The sequence below is a fragment of the Artemia sp. Qi Xiang Cuo genome, chromosome 10 (assembly GCF_049724085.1).
Source record: "Artemia sp. Qi Xiang Cuo chromosome 10, ASM4972408v1, whole genome shotgun sequence".
Lineage (NCBI taxonomy): Eukaryota > Metazoa > Arthropoda > Branchiopoda > Anostraca > Artemiidae > Artemia > Artemia sp. Qi Xiang Cuo.
In genome coordinates, this window is record NC_142803.1 from 30,035,281 (window position 1) to 30,056,840 (window position 21,560).

At 34.8% G+C, this 21,560-nt stretch overlaps 1 protein-coding gene across 2 annotated transcripts in view; it reads right to left on the minus strand.

The window, feature by feature from the left end:
* Positions 1-21,560, minus strand: part of Dlip2 (Dorsal interacting protein 2) — a 106,132-nt gene that overhangs the window by 39,460 nt on the left and 45,112 nt on the right. For both annotated transcript variants that reach the window (XM_089095345.1, XM_089095344.1), the window contains exon 3: positions 2,027-2,323. In XM_089095345.1, coding sequence (XP_088951471.1) covers positions 2,027-2,323 — 297 coding nt within the window. The remainder of the gene's footprint in view (positions 1-2,026; positions 2,324-21,560) is intronic.

Genomic DNA, 21,560 nt, shown 5'->3' on the forward strand with positions numbered 1-21,560 from the left:
GCGGGCCGTATACAGCCGAAACAAAAATCCTAGGCAGTGCCACATTTAAATAACGACCGTATTTCAAATTTGAAAGTATTTTAAAAACAAAGTTAGAATTATTAATTTGTCTGTTGGGCATTGTTTGACAAAGAATATCCTGGAAATTTGAACAACTTTTGGCATTATTGCGGCAGAAACCTTAAAATAATTAAAAATTGCCAGGGATGCCAATTGGAAGAGAAAATTGACTGCTAGAGTTTGAAAATTACCTTCCCCTTTGTATCTTTGTTGAAAAAAAACGAATTCTATAAAAATTATACAAGAGCCTTTTCTTGTGTAAATTAAGGTATGGGGGGTATACATTTCCAGAAGGGGATTGCACTGAATATCGTTTTTATGTCTATAATTCCTTTAACAAACAAAGCTCGGTCTCCTATTGTTGCATGATTATACTGATAACAATAGAAAAAGAGAATGGATTGGTATCGCTTATCCGTGCACACAACATTTCTAAATTGTGAGAAAAGTATACATACTTTGTTTAAATTATCTTTATTCTATTCTGAGCAGATAATGCATACAGTATGCTGATGCAGAGATAATGTCCCACAAGTACCGCTGGTTTTATGTGATATATAACTAATTTCAGTCATAATTCTTAGCACATTTATGCCATTTTTTTGCAGCTGGTTAGAAGAAACATTTAGAAAAGTTAAAATAACTAGAAGCCAGTATGGTATTATACATAGAGGCAGTTCTACATTTATGGCTTAGTATGTGAATCCGAAGCGTAAGAAATAGGACGTTATCAGTGCTTATTTGGCATTTCAGTTAAATACTGGAAATAAAAATTAAAACAATTAAATGATTACTGGAGCGGATCCCCTTCTACCAAATTCCATGACCAAACTACAACCGATTTGATCTATCTAGTTATAGCATGAATATCACTATAAAAAGCACTAAGTCTTATTTTATTTCTCAATGATTTCTTTTTCATGCAGGAAATTATTCACTGAATATCTGCCTTCTTATTCTTCAATGATTCCATTTCTATCCTATTTGCAGATGTTGAGGGTGTACTTATTTCCACTTTTGAAAGTTTTAAAACAAGAGAATCTAATCTTGAACTGACAGATTTTAGAAAATAAAAGCACCTTAAATATCAGGAAAATACATTGACCTGAGCAACTGCGGTAAAACAAGAGGCATAGAACATTTTTCAATTTTTCCATTAACTAGGCTCACATTTTTACTTGATGATATGGTTTCGAAAGCAATATGTTTGAAAAAATATTAATATAGAACATATTATGAAGTGTAATGGACCCCTCTTTTTCTCGTTTTCCTTATGTTAAAAACGAGCATGGATTAATTTATGATTCCAAATTATTGAGGAGGCAACTGTCCTACTCCCTCCCCCTTCAATGACACCACTGCCTGGAGGCATAGTTACTGGATGTTAGGAAAATTTGAACAAATAGATATCTCAAATTTTGATTAGATATCATAGTTGTGATGGTAGCTTTGGTTACTTTTAAATTTAGAAAGAACCCTAGAACTTTCAATTTCCAATCAAATGAGTGCCATTGGCATTTCTTTCAAACTTCAAATTTGTATGAAACTGGGATCAGACAATTATTACTACAAAAATTTTGCTAGTTACACTAATTAGACTAATTTTACTATTATTATAATAAAAAAATATCAAAAAATCAGAGTTATAGTTAGTGTTAGTGTTTTTCTCAATATCAGGGCTAGTTTCCATTCTTATAAGTTGTCCGTACTCTTTGGCCACTCCTTGTTTTTTTCCGTAAATAGTTTTTTTTCGTATTTATTTATTAATTAGCATTTAGTTGGAATTTATTCTTGACAAAGGAAAACAAATACATGGGTGCTTTGGAACAAAAATAATAATAAACAATTCGTGGTAATTAATTATAACTACCTTATGTAACGCAGATGTAGCTTTATTGCCCTAAAGTCCTGTTATGCAATTATAATGTATCTATTTAATTTCCCTGGCTGAATGAAAATAACTTACCTCTCTGACTTGATTTTAAATTCAGACCTATATGTTCCCACAAGTCCACAAGCGAGAAAGCTTGTCGAACTTACACTTGTGTAGTCCTTCGTTTTTAGACTTCTGGGCTCATCATTAATTTCTGAATAAGGTTTAAGCGTTGGAACAGCATTAAAAGCTAGAATTTTTCTCTTTATACTATCTAATATATATCTTTTCTCGAAGTGTATCTGACATATGAATTTCGATTTCCTCAGCTTATCAAGCGGGGCTCCTAACATTTCTTCGCGGTTCATCAGGCGAAACCAGTCACGACACCTAGAAAAGGAAGTACACTGATCTAGTGTAAAAAAAAAAATGGAAAATATTGAAATAGGCAGAATGCTAATAATTCTGCTGATGCAGTGCGGTCTTCTTTTTTGTTCTGTCTTCTACTCGGCATCAGTTCCAGATAAAAGTTGAGTGGTTGACAGAAACTGGATATCAAGCCCCCTCCTCCCCCGAAGTAGGATTCAATTTTTGCGTTTTATGCTTGTAAAGAAAAAAGGACTTGCACTTTAAAAGTAATTGGTTGTTGAAACCGTATTTTCCAAGAAACTTTGTTTTTTGCTAAGAAACTGTCTTGTGGAAAAAACATTTCTCAAGAGACGTTGGTTCAGAAAAACGAACAATTGTTCAAATTCAGCAAGAAAATAATATATAATTATTAAAATAAAATTAAGAATTTCAAAAAGAACATCAAACCCATGAAACAGACAGAAATCTTTATCATCAGATCGAAAGAAAAAAAAAATACTAAAATTGTTGTCATGAAAAACTTTGAACTGGAGGAAAGCAGGTAACTTTATCCTTAACCTTTCATCAATCGAACCAATAAGTTTAAACTAAATATGCAATGTGTGCTGGGGGGGGGATTACTCTTATCTAAATATGGAAGTCGTAGTTTGTAATGGAAAAGGTAGTTTGAAATGCCAAAGCGGTGATAAGAACTTTAAGTTTAGTGTAGAGTGATGGGGGGGGGCAACCTTCCTGATACTTTGAACATGGAAATCGAACTCTAAATTCTAAAGTCAAACTTAGAAGTTTCTTCAATTAAGTAGAGATTGATGCTAAGATTTTCAAAGTAGAGGAGGTCTGTAAGTAAGGAGGGTGCCACCGTCTGAGCTATGTGTTCTTTAAACCGTTCATGGTAATGAAAAAAAGTAAATACAAACTCTAAATTCTAAAGTCAAACTTAGAAGTTTCTTCAATTAAGTAGAGATTGATGCTAAGATTTTCAAAGTAGAGGAGGTCTGTAAGTGAGGAGGGTGCCACCGTCTGAGCTATGTGTTCTTTAAACCGTTCATGGTAATGAAAAAAAGTAAATACAAACTCTAAATTCTAAAGTCAAACTTAGAAGTTTCTTCAATTAAGTAGCGATTGATGCTAAGATTTACAAAGTAGAGGAGGTCTGTAAGTAAGGAGGATGCCACCGTCTGAGCTATGTGTTCTTTAAACCGTTCATGGTAATGAAAAAAAGTAAATACAAACTCTAAAAAACAAAACGTTTCTAACAGTATATACATCAACTGAATAAATCAACGGAATGTTTTCGGAAGATTTATTTTAAATGTATAGAGAGTAATTATGTTGTTTCACTATTGGGCAATATTTGTTTTGAAGAGACAAATCAGTTTGAGGTAACTATGTATATATTTTTTTATGTAGATTTTGCTGGTCCTTGATATACAAAAAAAAAATTCAATTTTACCCATAAAAGGTATAAGCATAAAGAAATTAGTATAATTCCTGAAAAAAAGTATCCCAAGCAGGGGTACATTCTTTTCCAAATCTTGAAGGGTGAGAAAAGAAAAATACCAAAAGAAGTCATTCGAATGGAAATTAAAAGTTCTAGACTACTTTTTAAAATATATTATGCCAGAGCAAAAGTGGTGACTTCTTCCATTTTGTGGGAAAAAAAAACAATTTCTGGCCCGAAGACCATTGAGTAAAATTTCTAACGTAAACAATCTGTTTAAAATTATTAATAAGACGTTTAAGTATCGTAACAGTTTCAGAGGCTAGAACGCCGCACGTTGGCACGTTCGTGCCAATACATACATAAGGTTCATGCACAAGAAACTGCTATATAGACAATTGTTTTCATCTTAAATTTGACAGTATTATTCAATTTAAGACTCCATTAATTTATATAAAGGACTACATAGCGTCATATCAATTATACGGGGGGGGGGACTGATCTGTCAGTTGATCTTTTTTTGGGTGGGGAAGAAGGGTTCCTGAAGCCCTAAAGACTGTATTTTACGCACAAATTCCAATGGGAGGTCCTTCACATGAATATGAAGGGTGAAAAGGTGGGGTTCACTTCCTAACCTCCTTGGTTTGGAAGGAAGTCAGCATTGTTTGGACTGAAGCATGTGGGAGTGCTACTGCGACAAAGAGTAATGGTTTTTGCAGGAATAGTAGTTCTGGTAGTAGAAAATGTGGTAGTACACGTATTTTTGGCGGAAGTTCTCCAACGACTTATCATTGTAAGAGTATTAAAAGTCGTGGTAACATAAGTCGCAGTATGAGGAGTTGTCATCGGGTTAGTAGCAGTAGTTGTAGCAGGAGTAGTATAGGTAGCAGCGGTAATAGCTGCACTGGGAGTAGCCATGGGAGCAATGGCAGTAGTAGTAGTCCTGTTAGGAGTTTTTGAGGTAAGAGTAGTAATTGGAGTAAAAGTAGCTATTGCGACAGGAGTAGCAGCAGTAGTGGTTGATGTAATAGAACAACTGAAAATAGTCACACACTAGGTTATAACAACTAAGTTGCATTAAATGTATCCCTGGTTGGAATAATCGTGGAAAGAGAAGGATAATTGATAGCCATTGTTGCAATAGTCACATTTTGATTACTAATAGCTATAGCTTTAGTGTAGTAGCAGTTATGATATAGTTGAGGCATTAGTGGCAGTCGTAGTACGAGTAATAACAATCAATGGAGTTGTCATGGTAGGAGTAGTAGCACCGACAGTAATACTGGTTAAAAAAAGCTCTAGCATGAAAACGGTGACTAGGATTAGGAGTGTTAGTAGTGGCAGTAGAAGTCCTGGCAGAAGTACTACAACATTTGATTATAGTAGAGGTATAAGCAGTTATAGTAACAATACCCACAGCATAAGAAGTGGTGGTATGATACATAGTTGTAGAAGTGGTTGTGGCAGGAGTAGCAGAAGTTGCAGCAGCAACAGTAGCAGTCAAGCTAGGAATAGTCATGGAAGAGTTGCAGTAATGATATTAGCAGTAGTCGTGAATTGAACATAGTAGCCCAATGAATTAATGCTGTCAATGACTTACATTTGATCATTTAGCATCATCCGGTAAATGATTGATGAATGGTCCTGTGTAGAACGAGACGCAACGCTTCTATATGTAGAGAAAGATAGTCAAGGACAATTGTTGTTTTGTTTCATCTTTAGGGGGGGGTTCAAGGGGGAATGGTGTCCCAGGTTCGTTTTTCAATTATAACTCATTGTGTTTATTAATAATACTTTTTTTTTACTAAAAACTCTGGTACTATTCTGATTTTACCAATGTAAAATTAATATAATAACTTAATAATAACTCTTATTGCTCTAAATGCCCTAGGGTCATTGCAATCCAAAATGAGAAATAAAATTCTAATTAAATCACACTAAATAAATAAATGCGCTGCACAAAGTACCAAAATCTATTTATATCCTTTATTGCTAGCCTGAGAAGTCATCCTAACCTTTCAACACTTACAAACACTCATCTTTTACTATATCAATTTAAAAAAAAAACTTAAAAAAAAAAAAATTCAAAAAAAAAGTAAAGGCCACATTAAACTTAAAATAAGAAGAAATAAAATCCTTCAATTATTCAAATTCAAAACGACCAGAAATTACTATTAAAGAATAAATAAAGCCCAAAACGAATAAAAATTTAATAAACTATCATAAATAAATCTGAAAACCAGTAAAGCTTAAATTGAATATGCAAATCAAGCTTTAAATGAAAAAAACCTTTGACTATTGGAGCATAAATGAAAACCAAAACGAACAGAAATTAAATAAACAATCATATCAAACAAAACTAGAACAGGTACTTATATAAATGAATAAATAAATATTAAAACGAGTAAACGTTAAATTGAATATGCAAGTCAAGCTTAAACAAAAAAAAATCACTATAAATAAGAGTTTGGGTACTGCCTCCTTCCCTAACTGTAAAAGTCTAAAATCTACTGCGTCATTGACGCTTTGCTAAAAAACTATATGTATCTTGAACAGTCTTGGAATGAACTAATAAAATCAAACTAAATACATACTACTACTACTAGTAATAACTCACCGCAGCACCAAGACGGCTGAAGCCGACACAGCTACGCACGCTCCTACTCCATCCCAATCTATTCAAAGCCTCCCTTTTTAGACCCCGATGTATAATAATACTAATTGCTGAAAGCTCATCAGTTTAAATTTTAATTATACTGTAATTTTTATTTTTATTTTCAATGTTGTAATAAGTAAAAAAGGAAAATATTTACAATATAATTCTTTTTCATTAACGCGCCAATTCGCTTTACTAGTAAAGCGCCAAGTGATTAATCGTTCTAAGATTTATTTATTCATTCATATTATTACCTGTTGTATGTATGTTTGCTATGATTGTTTATCTAATTTCTGTTCGTTTTGGGTTTAATTTGTTCTTTAATAGTAATTTCTGGTCATTTTGAGTTTGAATTATTGTAGGTTTTTTTCTTCTGATTTTAATTCTAATATGACCTTTACTTTTCTATGAAAAACTTACTTATTGGAATTTTTTTTTAATTGATTTCTGTTCGTTTTTGATTGTCAAAGTTTCAAGTTTTCCAAATTTCCTATTACAAAATAATTTTTTTTATATATACAGATACATAAATATTTAAAATACATGATAGTATTCCAGTGCAGTTGTACATTGTTTAAAGGTTGATACCTTTTCGAACGCACCCATGATCAAACAATCCTGCATATTAAAAATGGACAAAATCAGATAATTTACAGTGATTGAATGAAACAAGAAAAAAAATTCGATAAATATAACAGAGGTGTTCGTAACTGTGATTCTTTCAATAATTTCGTTGTGACTTAGAAGGAAGAGGATTACTTCGATTTGACCATTATTGAATTTATTTGTATATTGCCAAAACTAATTTAACATTTAGTGCAAAGCAATTATTTTAACCTCTTATGTCTGTTGTGTCAGAGAATAATAAAATCTTGAACTGATGAGCTTTTAGCAATTAATATTATTATATATCAAATGCTCAGTTTGATTTTATTACCTCTTTCCAAGACTGTTCAAGACAAATATAGTTACAGTGACCTTTTTTTAATAGCTATTGCGCTTGTGCAATAACAAATATTCCAAACTATCTCGTGGTGCTAGACGTATTTCCCCCAGAAAACTCCCCTCGGAAAATTTTTCCCGTCAAATCCCCCCACGTCAAATCCTAGCCCCGTGAAAAATTCCCCATGGGAATCCCCCGGAAACTCCCCCGGATAAATCTCCTCTGAAAAATTCCCCTCGCTCATATACATAACTGAGCAGCCACAGAGAAAGTATACAAACAAAAATAATGAAAAAAAGCGAATTTTGGTATATTCTCCCAATATTCCAAAGTCGGGCCATGGAAGGCCTGGGGTCAGTTCCCATAGGTTATGGAGTAATATATCGCTAATATTTTTTTTTAGCCGAGAGAGGGGTTCGGGCCATAAGGGACAGCTCCCATAAGCTTTGGAATAAATTATCGTTAATAAATTAGTTTTTTTTTGGGGGGGGGAATCAGGCCAGGGATGGCCATGAGTCAGCTCCGATAATCTTTGGAATAAAATAACATTAATAAGTTGTTGTTTTTTGGGGGGAGGGGTTCGGTCCAAGGAGGGCCAGGGGCCAGCTCCCTTATGCTTTGGAATAAACTATCACTAATTAATTTTTGGGGGTGGGGAAGGGGATCGGGCCATGGAGGGCTAGGGTTCAGCCCCCATTATTTTTGGAATAAAAATATCGTTGATACTTTGTTGGTTTTTTGGGCGGGTGACGGATCAGGCCTTGGAGGGTGCACCAGGGGTCAGCTCCCTTAAATTTTGGAATAAAATATTGTAAATAAGTTGTTTTTCTGGAGATTTGGGCCAAGGAGGGCCAGGGGTCAGCTTCCTTGCGTTTCGGAATAAATTATCACTAATTAGTTTTTTTGGAGGCTGGGGTGGGGTAGGGAGGGGATCAGGCCATAGAGGGCTGGGGGTTAACTCCCATATGATTTGGAATCAAATATCGCTAATAAGCTATTTTTATTTGTAGGGGGTTGGGCCATGGAGGGCCAGGGGTCAGCTCCCATATTTTTGTAATAAAACATCGTTGACAGTTGTTTTTTTTGGGGGGGGGCGGGTTATGGAGGGAGAGCCAGAAGTTAGCAAAATGGCTATCTTAAAATTTTTATCCTAAGCATTTGGAGAAAAAAGGGTGGGGAATATATTTGCCCTCCGATCAATCTTAAAAAGAGCGCAGAAGCTTCTGATTTCCAATTGAATGATCCCCCCCCCCGAATTTTATATGACCATATGAAGTGCCTCTGGAAAAGAAAAATAAACAATAAAACATAGAAAGCTTATTATCTTTACTAGGGGCAACGCTATAGCGTTGCCTCTGATTAACTACCAAGAATAAATATGTATATTCTATTAATATGCTATTTTTGGTATTATGAATCAAGGCTTGATGACTTTTCATTTTAACTGTTTTGTTGTTTTTACTTTTTTCTTTACTTATTTCTCATCAACATTTGGTTCGTAATGCCGAATAAAGTCAACTGAAAAAAACAGACTTTTCCAAATAGTCAAGGGCCATATCTGGCAAATTTTCTTCACATCTTCCCTCTTAATGAGCTAGATGTGGCCCTAGACTTCGTGCATAAATTTGCAGATAGTCTAAAAATCTGTAAATTTATTCAAAAAATATTTGAAGATAATTATACACTAGGGTGTTTAGCAAGGTAGGAATGCTAGGTTAAAAAAAAATCAAATACGGAAAAAACAGGTAACATACCATTATTAAAACATTTTGTAATACAACATTTTGGGCATTATGAATCAAGTCTTGATGACAAAATAAGCCCATTTTGACATATGAAATTTTAAAAGGGCTAAGACTATTCAATACCATCAAAAGAATAATCAACATATTTATTATTTAATGCTGTCGTCAGCAGTGATGCCAAATGTGGTACAATTGTATCATTTTGGTACATTTCACCTCTACTGGTACAATTTAGCACAATTCCAAAAATTATGGGTACATTATACAAATAATGATACAATGTGGAATAATTTAGTATTTTTGTGCTGATGTTTCTATTCTATCATCTATAAATAATTTTATTTTACCCTGATCTTGTTCGCTATAGTCAAAATAAGAGACAGACAAGCAAGCAACAGTCATCTATTTTCCTTTTTTTTGTACAGACACTATCAGCTTCCTAAGGTTGGACAAAAACATTTCTCTGTGCATCAACTATCAAGTCTTACAGATTGAAAATGAAAAGATAACAATGAAGCTATAATGACACTTCGGAGTCGTGACGGTCGGGAATCTTTCAAGATTTCCGAGCAGGGACAGTTTTTTGAAGCCTATTGGAAGACAGACACTTAAGAACAAAATTTTATACACCAACAAGAATCAGTCTCCCAGTCCTACAGGCCCTATAATTGAGATTTCTTGTAGGCAACGACCAACAACGAGCTCCCTGAATGTTAATGGTTATCTAGCTAGCAGAACTCATAAACATTGAGAAAAGGAAAAAGCATGCCCATAAGCAGTTCTAAAACCAGTGAAGAAGAATCTGATATATCCTCACCTATTTTGACCAATATTAGAGAACAGTATTCTAACGGGGAAGTTTTAGATCGAGACAAAAATATAAGAAGCAATCTGGCTCTTGGGAGTGTTATTGCAGATTCAGAGTTGAGCCGGTCTGCGAGCACTGCTGTAGCAAGGGAAGAGAAAATTCAGTCAGATAGCTCAACTGTAGTTGCTAGCTGTAGCAACAGTTTAGAAGGTGACGAAACGTCTTCAGTTACTGATGAAGTAGAATCACACGTTGGAACAGCTGCTGCAGCTAAGAGAACTACCACAAGGAAGCAGAATGGCAACAGAAAACTTACACCAAATCGGAATATTGACCTTAAGTGTAAACATTACATCGGCAAAGGGTACACAAGGCAGCCTCGCTGTATTCTGCTTAATACCAACTTATCAGGTAGTAGTTTTCATATTAGGTGCCACCTGAGCAATCCTACTAGTTTAAAAAAGGTGTCTGCGACACTTAGTTCTGCTCCCACTTTTCAATAGATAGTATAGAAACGTATGACAGGTTTCTAAAAAGTAAAAAAAAATCAGGCAGGCCGAATAGATTTTAAATGGATTTCTGGCGAGCCATAACATGGCAATCAATATTATGAAAGAGTTTCTAAAAACCTTAAAGAGAGCATTTCCTGACTCGGAAATAGCAAAGGGGGTTCAGTGTGGTCGTAAAAAAACTACACATGTGATAAATAAAATAATTGGAGAATTAGCTTATGTGAACTTGTTCAACCTGATGAGAAAGAACTTTTTTCGGTAATCATTGACGAAAGTACTGATGTGAGTAATTCGAAAATCCTAGTTGTTGTTACTTGTCATGTCGATGAAGTGAAGGAAGCTAAGAATGGTAGATGGAAGAAAGTTGTGAAGGACTTATTCTTGCAATTGGTTGAAATACAGCAGTGCATAGCTAAAGATCTGTGTACAGTGTTAACAAAACTTCTGTTCAAAGATATTGGAGTGCCAAAGCAGAATCTGCTTGATTTTGCATCAAATAATGCATCTGTGATGATGGGGAGACAAGGTGGTGTACAAGCAAAGCTTTTGCTGGATTTACCAAAAATATTTGTTCTTGGGTGTACATACCTCTCCATCCATTTGTGTGCCAGTGCTGCAAGTACTAAGCTACCTACAGACGTCAAAGATTTCTGAAAAGAACTCTACAAATACATTGACAGAAGCCCGAAAGGCTGGTGAGTTTGTCGAAATGCAGAAGTTCATGGAGCTTGACGAACACAGAATCCTGCGCAATGTCACAACTAGGTTATTGTTACAACCCGACATCCAGTTATTGTGCGTTATCTCGAACAATGGAATTGTTTGGTATTTTTCTTTTGGAGTGAAAGCTATGAATAAGGGAGAAAACCAGCCAAAGCCAGAGCTATACTTGAAAAATTACTGTCCCTTACATTCAAAGCTTATTTTTCTAAACGAGTTATTACCAAGGACTGGAAACCCCCCATGAGCATGGTGACACACACCAAATAATGAAATACTGGGAAAGGGTACAGAAAACCTGCAACTGCGAGTGCCGCCATGGCTTCTGATTCAGATAGTGATGATCAATCTCATATTTTTGGTCATTTTTTTATGTATAGTTTTGTAGCATAGACTAGTAGGAACCTGCAGGTAATTCAAAGTTTATAAAGCCAGTTCCAGTTTTGAAAATAATAGATGCCGATCTAGATATTTAAGGTAATTTAAAAAATAGTGAAAGATATGGTCTCTATTTTACCATTTGTGGGGTTATATCCAACTCGACCTTACAAGGTAAGTGAAGGATCTTTTAAAGGCATTTTGGAGAAAAATATTGTTTGAACATTAAAATCTCCAGTACTTGTTAGATCAGACCATAACCACCAAAGTCACTTCTCTAGTCAGTCTCAATTTTAAAAGAATTTTTTCCTGTATTGTTTGTAGGCGGTAGCGTATATTAGGGGAGGGCTGCAGGAGTGATCCTACCCTCCATCGAGATCTTCATAGAAGGAAAAAGGGAGATTTGTATGCAAACGATTAAATGGAAAAACAGGTCTCAGCAACTGTTTTTGGGCAATATTCTGTAAGAACACAAGGTTAAAATTCAATTTTAGTCCTTATTTTGTATTAAAAGCGTCATTTGGGACACATTTCAGGGTGGTGCTATAAACGGCCGAAAAAGAACGACTTTTTTTGGCCTGTAGTAAAATCTTACTAAAGTAATATATGTTAAACCGAACAATAGCTTCAAGTACTGTCAGGAAGAATGTACTAAATTAGAAGAGAAAGAAAAACGAAGTAATGGAGAAAGAAAATGAATGAAAATGTCTTGTACAAAATTTCATAGATAGTAATGTGCTTCACCGACGATCTGCGAAGCACAACACGCGGAGAAAAATTTGGGATGTGGTACAATTTTTTTTTGTCTTTGGTACATTTTCCGTGCAATTCGTGGTACATTTTGTTTCGAAGTATTGGCAACACTGGTCGTCAGACTTCTTTCAGCTAAATGGAGTAAAAATACGTAGAACTGGGCTTCTTATCAGACTCTATCTAAAATCAATCATCAACCTGCATTACCTTGCTGAAATTCTTTAGAAGTTGGCTAAATATTCATCCGTGTCAACAATCCAAATCAATACAACATCCAAATAATCATCAAAGTTTATTTACCTTACATGCAAGGCCGTATCCGGAGAGGGGTTAGGGGGTTTGAACCTCCCCCCCCCCCGCAAAATGTTGGTTTGATTCGTAAAAACGTAACAAAAATGGATATAAACAAATTTTGTATGCGTTTTTGATGCTTTTTTGTGTAAGCCCCTCCCCCCCCCGAAAAAAACCTTTCACTAAAACCCCCTCCGAAAAAAAATCATGGGTGCGGCCTTGCTTACATGTATATATGTATGTTTAATCAAAGCCAAAATGAGTATATAAATGAAAAGCTATGCTTTTATTCTGTATGAAACCTGACACCCACTGAAAACTATAAACTAATTGAAGAAAAATGTAAGAAAAAGTATGTCCATTAGCCTAGCCTACATGCAAATGCAGACTTGGGGTTAAGTTCTAGATTAGGGACTTTTCTTGATCTTGAAAAGTAGTTGGAGTTAGGAAACTTCGTTCAAGTTCTTTTATTCAATAAAAGAATTAAATATATAGTGCATAAATAGCTAAACGTATAGTAAAAATAAATATATCATGAAAAGCTACGCTTGTATTATATCTGAATCCTGGCATCCAATGAAAACTAAAATGTAATTGAAGAGAAAAGTAAGAAAAAGCTGCTGCCTCAGTTGCCCCCCCCCCCTTTGAAAGGCTTTTCAAGTCCTCGGGTAGGGGGATTATGAATGCAAAAGGAAAAAAACTGGAAAAAAGCTAATTATTTGTTCCCCCGAAAACGAGACCCGAGACGGCTCTTCAAGTCCTTGGATGCGTCGTAAAAAAAAAGATTTCCAACAAAATGTTTTGCTCGAATTCAAACAAGTCAAAAATAAAATCAAATTTTTCTGTTGGAATTGTGACTTACTTATTGAATTCAAACAAGTAACAGAAAAATCCAATTTTTCGGTTCAAATTGTGACTTGCTTATTGAATTCCAGCAAGTTATTGAAATTATTAAGATTTAAACCTTTCAGTAGAAAAAATGTAATTTTTGACGCAAATAGATTATATTAATCAAAATGGTTTGGACTTTAACAGTAGACTGAAATTTCTTGAATATCATATTAAATTTGACTATGGTGCCATTTAAAGTGAATGTATGTACAAATTATCTTATTAACATACATAAATCTATGTACAAACATTTTTAAGCTTATAATTAATATTTTGAAGCAATAGAAGAATATCATAGGTATCTTTTAATCACATATGGCTCATGTAGTAGTTACAGTTTATTAATAAAAGATAAACAATCTTTTTTGGCCTTTTATGAATAAATTACCGGAATTAATAATTGTTGATATCATACAGGGTTGCCACCAAGGTTACGTTCGTACTATTTTTGGTGCGTTTCAAATAAAATGGTATGTTTTACGTTACGGTCCTAAAAACGTTACATTTTTGTTACGTTTTTGAATTAATGTTACGCTTTTGAATTAATGAGGAAGTTTCACATTTTCTGAGTAATCCATTTTTCCCCTGTGTAAAAATCCGCTGTTCCGATTTTAAATACACTGACATGAGTATCGACATTTTTTCACATTGCGGTCTTTTAATCTTATCAAACAATCACTCAGTTACTAGGATGAGAAAATACACACTTCGCTTACTCGCATTGTAAGTTAAGATACCATTCTCATAAGCACACGACTGACCTGTTCTTAATGAAAATAGCCATCTAGTCGCCTCACTAGATCTTAATTTCAACATTTTGCAGTGATTTTTTCTCTATTAACAATCCAGACGACTCTATTAGAAAGGTGAGTTAGTGTCATTAGTTAATAATAATAAAATAAAACAATATATGAGGAAAATATAAAAATTTAGAAACGCATTTAAATTACGTGTTTGCTCATTTCGGGGGGGGGGCTAAAGCATAGTATATATTAAAAACGTAACCTACTCTAGGCCCCCCCCCCCCCTAAACCCCAAACAACAATACTTTAAATATTGTAAACGTAATGACAAACCACGCTTTACGATCCAATTCTCTGCTGACTAATACCCGTTTGACTAGTTTTCTTTAGCATCTATCTTGCGCGTGTATCAGCTGATTGACTAGTACCGATGATATATGTATTATTCTTTTCGTATCAACCTCGCCCCCACCCCTCCTTCTGATTGGTGTGACATAATATCAGGTTATATACAAAAGTTTTAAATGCGGTTAAGGTAGAAAATGAGTTTAGCAGCTGGTTTTGTATTAAATCAGGAGTTAAGCAGGGTTGTGTTCTATCCCCCTTTATATGGATTATTTTGATGGACTTTGTCTTAAGGCGCACTGGAAAGGCAATGGGAGGTCACGGAATCGAATGGGGAGAAAAAAAAGTCTCCTTGACTTAGATTATGCTGGCGATTTAAACGTGACGGAAGTGTGAGCAAAATGAATACACTTATGGAGCCTTTGTGAACCTACGGTGTTTGGAAAGGTTTGAAAATTAATGTTAAGAAGACTAAGTAAAAAAGACTCCGAATAAGTGAAGATGAAAAGGTGAAGTTGCGGAATGAAAAGATTGATCAGGTGGACAGCTTCACTTACCTTGGAAGCATTATTAGTAAAGATGATGGGAGCAATGAAGATGTCAAAAGTAGAATAGCCAAGGCGCAGGTTTTTTTTCACAGTTAAAAAAAGTTTGGAAGAATAGGAAGATAAGTCTGCAAACCAAGATTAGAATATTCGTAGCTATAGTTATGATAGTGGTCAAATAAGGCTCTAAAGCATGGGCGCTCCAAAAAGCGGAGGAAGATTTTCCTAGATCTTTTACAGAGAAATTGCTTAAGGATTGTTCTGGGTACCCGGCTGACTGATCGTATTTCAAACAATAGGCTCTACGAAAAATGTGGTTCAATACTGCTCTCTAGGGCTATAATGAAAGAAAGGTTGAGATGGCTAGGGTACGTTGTGCGGATAAAGGATGGCAGATTGTCAAATATTGCTCTTTTCGGCCAACCGTCTGGGGCTAAACGGAAAGCAGGTCCTCCTTTTCAGGGTTGGGAGGACATCATAAAGAAAAATTTAAAGGAAATGGGAACCTCATGGGCGGTAGTAAAAAGGGAGGCTTTGAATAGATTGGGATGGAGGAGGAGCGTACGTAGCTGTGTTGGCCTCAGGTGGGTTGGTGCTTCTGTTAGTTGTTATTAGTAGTAGTAGTATATACAAAAGTTGTTCTTTTTATATGGGATTATGAACAGCTGGTATTGACACAATATATAAAACAGTAAAAATTAACCATTTTTTGTTATATCTAAGCATTGAGGAGGAGGGTGGTTTAGTTGAGCCAGAGTTTTCGATTTTATGCTAAACTTTTTCCAAATATCATGGTCACTTTTTTTATATTATACCCCCCTCCCCATCTGCGGCCCCATATATAAATGTATAAACACATTTCATGGGTGTGGCGAATCTTGTGATGACATTGTTTCTCGTTACATTCTTTCGTGTTCTTTCATATTGTAAAGTAAAAATTTTATTGGTCGATTTTTTTTTAATATACTCATAGGGCTATATCCCGGACCATCAGGGGGGTGGGTGTATTTTCAGAAAAGAAGTCGTGATATTTTTAAATAGTATAAATTAAATAATTTATTGGCACTGCTTGTGCGCTTAGCATGTTTTCTTCAGAAAAGAACAATGACTAGATATTTGGTTTTAGATAATAACAACTAGACTAAGGCCCATTTTTATAAAGAGAATAATAGTCGTTATCTACATACGGTAAGCTTACAGTTCGTTTAGAAACTTAGCCATAGAAATCACAAAGGCTTGACTGGGGCCCTGGACTCCTGAAAAAATAAATTTCTCGGCATTTTTTAATCAAATTATAGGGTTTATAATAGACTTCTTAATTTTTTGAACTGTATCATTTTCACTTTATTTTTATTAACTCGCTGGTCTTTTTCTTCCATCTACCTTTTATTTCTTTGTCACACAATTTTTTTTAAGTTTGTGAACTGTTTTTCAACCACTTCCGAATTTTCAGTTACTTCCCACTTTTATCAGTATAGCACAACGGTAAGAGCACATCCAGAGGCTGTGTTAACTTAGGTTGTAGTCTTGGATGAGATATTATATTCCTTTTAAATTGGAAAATTAAAATTTTGAAAATATTAAATATAAGCGAAAATTCGGGGCGAGAAATCGACTCGTTTATGCGTAGTTTGATCTTTTTTACTCTTTATCTTCAACTCAACGAGATTTTCCGTTTATACATTTAAAACCTAGATAAATTTGGTCGTTATGTTATGTAAAATCCAATGCTTTTTGTGCCCCTCGTGTTCACTTATATTCATATATTCTTGAGAAAAAAATTATCTATTTTGTAGTTCATTTTGAAAATACGTTTAATTTTTTTTATTGTTTGACCCCCTCCCCTAAAAATTCTTTGTACGTGCCTGGACTTTTGAGACCCATCAAAACAGCTTTAGGCTATTATTCTTGTGGTTGAATTGTGGGTGAATTGTGTGAACTCTTCTTTTATTTCTGACTTTCTTTTGGTTGGGAGTTACGAATCAAATTACAAATGGAAAAATGCATATTATGCAAAATAACTGTTGTTTCATATAAGAATTGAAGACAGCGATTAAAATATTTTTTTTTCGATAAAATAAAAACAAAACAAAAACTTTGTCACTCGGGATTGCTTAAATCTTCATGTTGGAACGATGCAAATTTGAAGTTAGAGCATGTGAGACTGAAACATAGCCAATCTAAAATATTAGACGGAAAGGGAGCGATAAAAATGATTTTCGGGTCTTTTTAAGAAGCTGGATTTATTAAGATCGTTTTTATTGAAATTTAACAACAACAAAAAAATCTAGTTGGCTTTCTTCTTTTCCTCAAAACTCTAAAGTGTTCTGTGTTTATTGATTTGCCTTTTATTTTGTACATACGTACAAAATAAATTGTACGTTTTATTTTGTACAACTTTTGGTTTAACACACCAATAATGGCAATTAAAAACAACAACAACAAGATAAGCAAAATAGTAGCCTGGGGTTTTATACACGCATCGAGGGGGGTGTCTTTCTGTTGTGTAGGTAAACTGTAAGTAGCACTTACAGTTGAATAAATAGGAATGTCCTGAAGACAAGGAAGCATGAATTGTTACTATTGTATTCTTTTTAGGCACCTTTTAAAAGTTGTAGGGAGTATTTTTAATGATATTACGTAAAAATATATTTTTCAAATTATACCGGCAACAAGCGTCCCATCCCCCCTTTAAGTACTGCTCTTGATAGCGAAATTAAGGCACCCTGCCTTGAAAAGAGACTTTCCTATCAAAAGTTACGAAAAAGTTACGTTTTAAGAATTGGACGTTACGAAATTTTTTGGTCTGGCGGCAACCCTGAATATCATACTTAACAGGATTATTTCTGTAGTATGATTACTTGGGTTTCGTTGGTATGATACTTTACGGGATTATTTCTGTAGTATGATTACTTGGGTTTTGCTGGTAACCGACAATTCCACTAAAATCCATGGTGAGTGGAAAAGTCTGCCTCTGAGCAGGAGAAGTGACTGTTCAGGCTTATATCTGAAACTGGTCGTCGAGGGCCATTCCTGGCAGCTGTTAGAACATCCAACTAGTTTATTTTTCAACAAGATTGTAGGCCTAATAAATAGAACAATGATAGTGATTGAAATCCAATAAGGCTCTTAAAATCCAACATGTTATGTTTGAAAATTCAATTTTTCGGGTATGGGAATCCAACATTTTTGTTTCTCAACAGATTGGACATTCAATAATGATAATGGAACTCCAAAATAGTCTCTAATATTCAATTTAAGCTGTTGAAATTCCAATTTTGCTGTTGATAAACATTACAAACAATTTTTGTTGAATCTCAAACAATTTTTTTATAGACCTTTAAAAACAAGATGGAACACTCTTCTTTTCTGAACAGGCTTAAATTTAAAACCGTAAGTCTCTATTCTAAATGGACTCTAATGTACAGGAAAAGATAAATACATTCTAAGACCACACTGGGTATACATGACAAATGAAACTCAGAGAGGAAAGAAAATAACAGAATGAAAAATAAAATAAAAAAAGGTGAATAAACAAGGATTTTGTCAGCCAGTTGCGAACCCCGAAGAAGAAGAAATAAACAAATATTTCAACAAGGACCTCCGCCGAGTCGTCCTCGGTGCTAAACAAAAAAGAAAGAAAAGAAAAATAAACCAACGAAATCGAACCTTTCGAAGTTCACTTGACAACGACATAACAGAACTAAATAAGAAGCAGTTTGGAATCAATTAAAAAGAAATCTATCAAGATGATTGAGCAATAACCCTTTATTTTGCTATAACTTTAGCTGGCCTACAAATTCGTTCATTATTTGATGTGCAAATAGGTTCTTTCAAGTTATACCGGGCGAAATATTGATTGAGTCCTTCAAAATTAAACTGTCATTGGACTTAATGAAATGTCTCCAGTATCTCTATTTATTACTAAATTTCGGTTTATGTATTTTTTTAATCTCAATTACCTCTTTAAAAGTTTGTGGTAGGCCATTTACAGTAGATATTAAGGTTGCCTCGTCAAGAATAACCAGATGGGTCGGATTTTTGAAAATATGCAGGGCCAATGCCGAATAAAAGTTGTCATTGTTATTTTTCAATCTCAGCGACTTATCTATTGAAATTTTGTGTTCGTGCAAACGTTCACCTAGTTGTTGATGGATCCTACCGATGTAAAATTTCCCACATGAACACGGGATTCTGTAGACACCATTACCCAGTACAGGGTCAGTTTTATCCTTTCCTTATTTGAAAAATGTTCAACTTTTTTTTTCAGTTTTGAAAGAAACAGAGAAATTATGTTTTTTTTAATTTTTCCAAGTTTATCGCCAAGTTTCGGGATGTATGGTAAAGTGATGAAAGTTTTTTTCTCAATTGCCGGGATAACTGAACAAAAGGGGACGGGCTCCCTATTTTATTGTTTTATCTTTTTTAATCGTCTATCTATGATATTTTCAATAATTTTGATTGGGTAACCATTGCAGAAAAGAATATCCTTGACATAGTTTAATTCAGAATTTATATGCTTACGGGAACAGATTTTTAAAACTCTGTCGACTAAAGAGATTATTACCCCTCTTTTCACAGAAGGATGGTGAAAAGAGTCGGAAAAATCGTGGCACTTCCCGCCACGATTTTACCGACTCATTTTTTTCTTACCAAGTGCCCAAAAAATTGGGAGGGGTTCGTCCCTCCCTCCCATACGTGACGTCCCTGATCTTAACCCACCTCTTTACTAAAAGAATGCGTTTATATTATATTTTGCTATAGCCGTTTGTTTGTTTAAATCACAGTTTATATAATATACCAGTAAGTTTACCGCAGATGATTTCTGGCTCTTCATTCTCGGTGGAAACAAAAAGCTCCTCCCACCTATTTCTGCACTTATTGTCCACTTATTGGTTGAGCCGGCCAAGTGCTTTTGTCAGTACTTGTTCCGTAGGTGATTATTCTTTGTCTACCCGTGAGAAGATCTAATGCCGCTTATGTTTATATCTGCAAAAACGATCTCTGGAGCACTCGCACCTCGGTCCAGGTTTTTATAATGGGTGATATAGGGAAAGATCATACTGGATAATTATATAAACTGTGGTTTAAATCAAGGTATATCGAGGTCATTTATTAAAAAAGGTTCTGTTTTGCTGTCCTTTACAAAAAATCAATAAAAAAAATAATTATGTCACTAGTCAGAAGAAATAGTTTTGTTTTCTTTTTTTCATAATTGAGGTTCCCTTTGTCCCGAAATCTTTATTGAATTGTGTAAGCTACATATGCAGAAATTATGAAGCACGTCAGTACAAATGAATTTTAACTTTTCGTGCCAAGATTCAGTATAGGATAATCCGATTTTATTTCAAAACTTTCACATCTTCTCCCTTTAGATAAAACAAAAAACAATATATCCTCTTTCCCTCAACGTACCAAAAGCTTCAGTTTTGGTTGTTCTTGAACTCGGCCCCCCAGTATCTGGTAGAAATTTCAAACCGATCTTCCAAATTACTCTGAGATATTGCAAGTAGTGTACGCTATTTTGATAACTTGAGTACATCTGGTTTCTTATGGTCAACATCGCTAATTCACCAGGAATAGATTTTAGTCCACCAGGGGCTCACAGTACAAGGCATTTTGAATAATCAAGAGCCCAAAACAATATCCTCTCCCACTGCCTCCTCCTCAAAGTTAAGATTCGAGGTACATTTGAGCCCAACCAGCACTCCCGGAAAGTTTCAACTTTCAATTCCTAATGATGTTTCCAGGATATTGCAGACAAGCCATTTTGATCACCTACCAACACAAAGTGCCGCGTGATTTACCTCGTTATTTTACCGTGAATAGAGTATAGATCACACAGGGGCTCGCGCAAAAATGTTCAGATTGATCGGAGAAAATAAATTCAGTCTCCCCCTCTGCCCCTCCCCCAAGTTCTTATCCCCCTCCCCCTTCCAGCACAAAATATGAAGTCAAACACACTACCTTAAAATATCAACTCTTTCCCCCAAAAATTTACATTTCAACGTCGTACTCAAAAACTTGCAAATGTACTAATTTGATGGTCTAGATGCGGACGCCGTCTTTAGATTTATCTCTCCCCCCCCGGCTAAAATTTAAGGTCCGTTTAATCTAGAATTAACCCCTTAAAGTTTTTATTATTTCTTAAGCCCTTCTTGATATGCTGCGGATAACCTACTTTGTCAACCTGGGTGTATTAAATATCTTTCGATTTACAATGCTACTTCACCATGAGTCGATTCTCGTCCCACAAGGAGTGTAATTGCCAAACTTTCTAGACAGATTTGAGGTAAAATATGTTTACTCCTTCTCTTCTCCCTCTCACGGGTTAAATTTGACTTCTAGTTGCGTCCCCCTCCCAAGAATAAATTCCTAGATATTTTAACCTGATCTCCAAATCCATTTTCAAGATTTTGCAAACGCGCTATTGATTTACTATATGACGGTGGCTTTTGATTTGCCTCGCTACTTAATTGTTAATAGA